Raw genomic sequence first — 4,290 nt, 5'->3', positions numbered from 1 at the left:
AAAAAAAAAAAAAAAACCTCTTTGTAAACTCCAAATTCACTTCACTAAAAAACAACGGGGACTGGGGGATGACTTAGTGGTTAAGGGCACTGGCTGCTCTTGCAGACAACCAAGGTTCATTTTCCAGCATCCACATGATGGCTCACAACCCCCAGTAATTCTAGTTCCAAATGGTTTACTGTCCTCTTCTGGCCTGAGTGCACAGCATACACAGTGCACATAAAAAAAAATCATACACATAAATATGTCTTAAAAATTGAAAATACAAAGAAAGGGCTGAAGAGATCGCTTAGCAGTTCAAAGTGTATACTGCTCTTGCAGAGGACCTGAGTTTGGTTCTCAGCACCCACGTGAAGGGCTTTATAAATAACTCTTACTCCCGCTCCTGGGATCTGGCACCCTCTGGTGGCCTCTGTGGGAACTGTGGTTACGTGTGTGCACTCACACACACCATTTTTTAAAAGTATAGTAAAAAATAGAAAGGAAAGAGGAGAGTAGTGGAAGTAGTGTAGTTTTCTCGAGAGAGAGTCGCTTGCACAAAACAAGCAGAAGCTGCCAAGAAAGGAGCAGCCCGGCTTAACAATAGCTAGCTATATGATTTTGGTGACTTTTGACATTACTTTATTCAAAGGGTATAATCAATATCTAAGTTTGAAAGATTAAGTAAAAAATGTTTTTTCATACTTATCAGAAGAATTCGTCATTTCATAAGTGAGATTTTACAGAGTTTCATGAGTGTACTGTTACAGACTTAACACGCTAAAAAGATAAAGTTGTAGGTCACCAAGGTCAATGGAATTCTTAACATCCACGGGTCACTAGGAGGTCAAGACGCGTTCTGACTATAAACAGGGCTTGTGATCTTGTCTGAGAGATTTTTCTCAGGACAGACAACATGGTGTGCTGGTAAAGCTAACTTCAGCTGTCACACATGGTCTGTCTGCGTGCATGGCTGGCCGACTGTTCTATAGGTCTTGTTAGGAGTCTCTTGGGGACTGGAATACATTCTCTATGCAGGCAATCTTCACAGCACTTTTTTTCCTGTCATTTGGGTTGAAATTCTTGACTCTTTGCCAGTGTGTGACTTAAGGCATATCCTCAGGGCCAAGGGGCTCCTCCCCCTCCTCAAGCCCCTTCATCTTCTATCTTTCTATCCTGCCTTAGGCAAAGCCTGCCCTGGTTCCTTCCACGCTTGGCCTAGCTTCACTGCCTGGGAACCTTCTTGGTGTGCTTCCCTGCTGGATTCCACGGCCTCCCACTCTAGAGCCTGGCGCTCCATCCCGCCCAGGCCTGCAAAGGCTGCTTGTCTCCTGGACTCAGGGGCTGCTGCTCCGTTCTCTCCAAGTCTGTCTTGTTGTCCCTTGTCCTGCAGTTGACAGGGGGCGTAGACACTGCCTCTCACTTCCAGCAGAACTTCCTGCTGTCAAGGTGCTGGGGTGACAGAGACACAGAAGTCCCAGGGCACCTACATCCAGGCAGGAAACGGTAGCTTGATCTTCACCAGCAGGGCTGGGCCATGGTCCAGGCTGTCAGTCACCCTCAGGTTGTGGGTGGGAAACCAAGACTCAGAGGTGAAAGGATTTGATGGGTCCCTGATGTCAGGGCGTGGGCTCAGTCCTTGTGTTTGCTTCTGAGCAGGTTCCCTGTTGCTCTGTCCTTCCCAGGATATTCCATTGTGTGAATGGAGCCAAAGGCGTCCAGCCAACACTTGAAAAGCCACCATTTAGAATTTTAGACTGTAGATGGTTTCATATTTTTCTCTTGAGACAGGTCTCATGGTAGCCCAGGCTGGCCTGTAACTCAGTATGTAGCTGAGGATGACCCCTGTGTGGGGATTACAGGCATGCACCATCATGCTCACTTTGTACGGGGCAAGGGATGGAACCCAGAGCTGTGTGCCTGCAGCATGCTCTGTCAGCTGAGCTATATCTTCAGTGGGTTTCTTAGGTTGTTTTTTAGTTTTTGTCTTTCCGGCCATGGTTGACCTAGAATTCACTATTTAGCTCAGGCTGGCCTCAAGCAGTTCCCCTTCCTCGGCCTTCCCAGTGCTGGGTCTACAGGCATGCACTACCACATCTGGGTTACTATTTCTGGGTTTTAAAAAATTTAAACCACATTTATTATTTATTTGTTTGCGTGGAGGGGCTGGACCTCTACGGCACGTGTTTGGCGGTCAGAGGGCAACTTGAAGGAGTCAGGTCCCTTCTACCATGTGGGTTCCAGGGATTAAAGTATCTCAGGAGCGGCAGCAGCAGGCACCTTTACCCATCTTGCTGAGCTGTCCTGCCAGCCTACTGTTTCTATTTTAACTGCTGTTGATCAGCTCACAGCAACCATCTCTCTAGATGGATCTGGTCCTCTTCATTGGTTGTCTGTAGAGTAAATCTCACCAGTGAGGGAGACACAGTGGGTCAGGTGTTCAGCATCCCCTTGCCCCATGTCTCCAGGAGAAGTCTTGCTAGTTTGAAGGTAGGCAGCGTGTGTGCCCCAAGCTCTTTTCCACAGAAGAGCCTGGAAAGCCTAGCAACTTTGAGCCATGCACAAGTGCTGCCCACCTCAGCCCTGCTCACAGCGCTGAGATCTGCCCCCCCCCCCTTTTGCTGATCCATTGTTCGGGTGAACGGTTCTGAGGAAATAGCCTCAGATGTTGGTGGGAGCCAGAGATCAGGCAGAGGCCCCTGGGGTGGAAGGGCTTTTTGGTGCCTCCCTTGTTTTTCTTCTATTTTGTACTTTTGTTGCTTTTCCTGCTCTGAGGGGTATTTTTGGCTCCCTGTCCCTTCTAGCCTTGGAGAGTCCTACAGCAGCAGAATAGAAGCGGCAGGTGGCGATGATCTCTGTGTGCTGTGCCAGAGAAAGTTTGACTTTCAATGCCCGGAGTCAGGCTAACTCCCAGGCACCTTGGCTCACCCTAACTCAGAGGCCCCTTTGGGAGAGAATTGTGTATATCATGTCCACATAAGCCTAATCACCATTTCTTCTGTTTTCTTTTTCCTTGAAACTGATTGTGTGTATGTGCTTGCCTGTGTGTGTGCACACATATACATGTGCACCTGTGTGTGCCTGGGTGTAGAAGAGGGGGTTGGCATCAGGGTCTTCTAAATGGCTTTCCTATTTATTTGCTTATTTATTTATCTATTTGTTTATTTATTTATTTTGGAACTGGGGCTTATTGACTTGGCTAGACTGGGTGGCCAGTGTGTCTCTGGGATCCTCTTGTCTCTGACTCCCCATCCCCGAGATCATAAGCTTGGGCCAGGGTGCCTGAGTATTTATTTGGGCTGTGGGGCTTTGAACTCAGTTCTCGTGCTTGCACAACTTACTGACTGAGCCATCTCCCTAGGCCTTCTTCAACATGTAGCCCAGGTTGATCTCAAACATGCAGTGATCCTTCTGTCCCAGCCTTTCAGCTGCTGGGGTTGGAGACTTGTGTCACCTCTCATCCCAGAGAGGTGATGCAATCTTCCCCAGGACCCCCAGCCAAGAAGAGTGATGCTTGATCCCAGACCAAATCTGACTGTCGAAGCCCAGGTAGCTACCTGCTGGCCTTTACTGCCTCTGAAGAGAGCAGGGAGGACTCATTCCTGCCTCCCCAGGGGAATCATCACCGGCTGCAGCCTGCGGGGAGAGGCGGCCACTAATTGTGCAGTGCAGGAAGAAGGGGGCATCTCTGGCTCCCTGCAGGCCCGCAGTGTCCTGTCTCCACTCAACAGATCTGCTTTTCCTCCTGGCAGATCTAATGTCTTTAAAGAGGATGATGGAGAAGCTGGGGGTCCCCAAGACCCATCTGGAGATGAAGAAGATGATCTCGGAGGTGACAGGCGGTGTCAGTGATACCATCTCCTACCGCGACTTCGTGAACATGATGCTGGGCAAGCGGTCGGCTGTCCTCAAACTGTGAGTATCTCCACACCTCATGGGGAGAGGCCCCGGGCTGAGGCCACCTTGGCCATCCCCTAGTGGTGGACCGTTCATTGTGCTACTTGTCGAGTGAAGATATGGAGTTTTCAGAGCCTGTTTTCCTTACCTAGAGAGATTAGTTTTTATTGGGGTGCATGGTAAACCCCAAGGGAGGCTTCATGAATGACAAAGTGGCGGCACTGTCTTGTCTTTTTGCTTTGTTTTGTTTTTTTGATACATTGTTTCTCTATGTAACCTTGGCTGTCCTGGAACTCATTATGTAAAACAGAGTGGTCTCAAACTCCCAGAGATCCGCCTGCCACTGCTTCCCCAGTGCTGGGGTAAAAGGTGTGTGCCACCACTGCCTGGTTTTTTGTTTTTTTTTTTTTTTTT

General features: G+C 48.9%; 1 protein-coding gene across 1 annotated transcript in view; it reads left to right on the top strand.

Moving 5' to 3' along the window:
- The window catches only part of Aif1l (allograft inflammatory factor 1 like), a 26,565-nt gene that overhangs the window by 16,760 nt on the left and 5,515 nt on the right, over positions 1-4,290 (top strand). Inside the window, exon 5 of the mRNA XM_005346092.3 lies at positions 3,732-3,894. Within this exon, the coding sequence (XP_005346149.1) occupies positions 3,732-3,894 (163 nt within the window). The remainder of the gene's footprint in view (positions 1-3,731; positions 3,895-4,290) is intronic.

The sequence above is a fragment of the Microtus ochrogaster genome, chromosome 4, assembly GCF_000317375.1.
Source record: "Microtus ochrogaster isolate Prairie Vole_2 chromosome 4, MicOch1.0, whole genome shotgun sequence".
Classification (NCBI taxonomy): domain Eukaryota; kingdom Metazoa; phylum Chordata; class Mammalia; order Rodentia; family Cricetidae; genus Microtus; species Microtus ochrogaster.
Note: the sequence above shows the minus strand (reverse complement) of the source record. Positions and strands in the feature narration are given on the sequence as shown.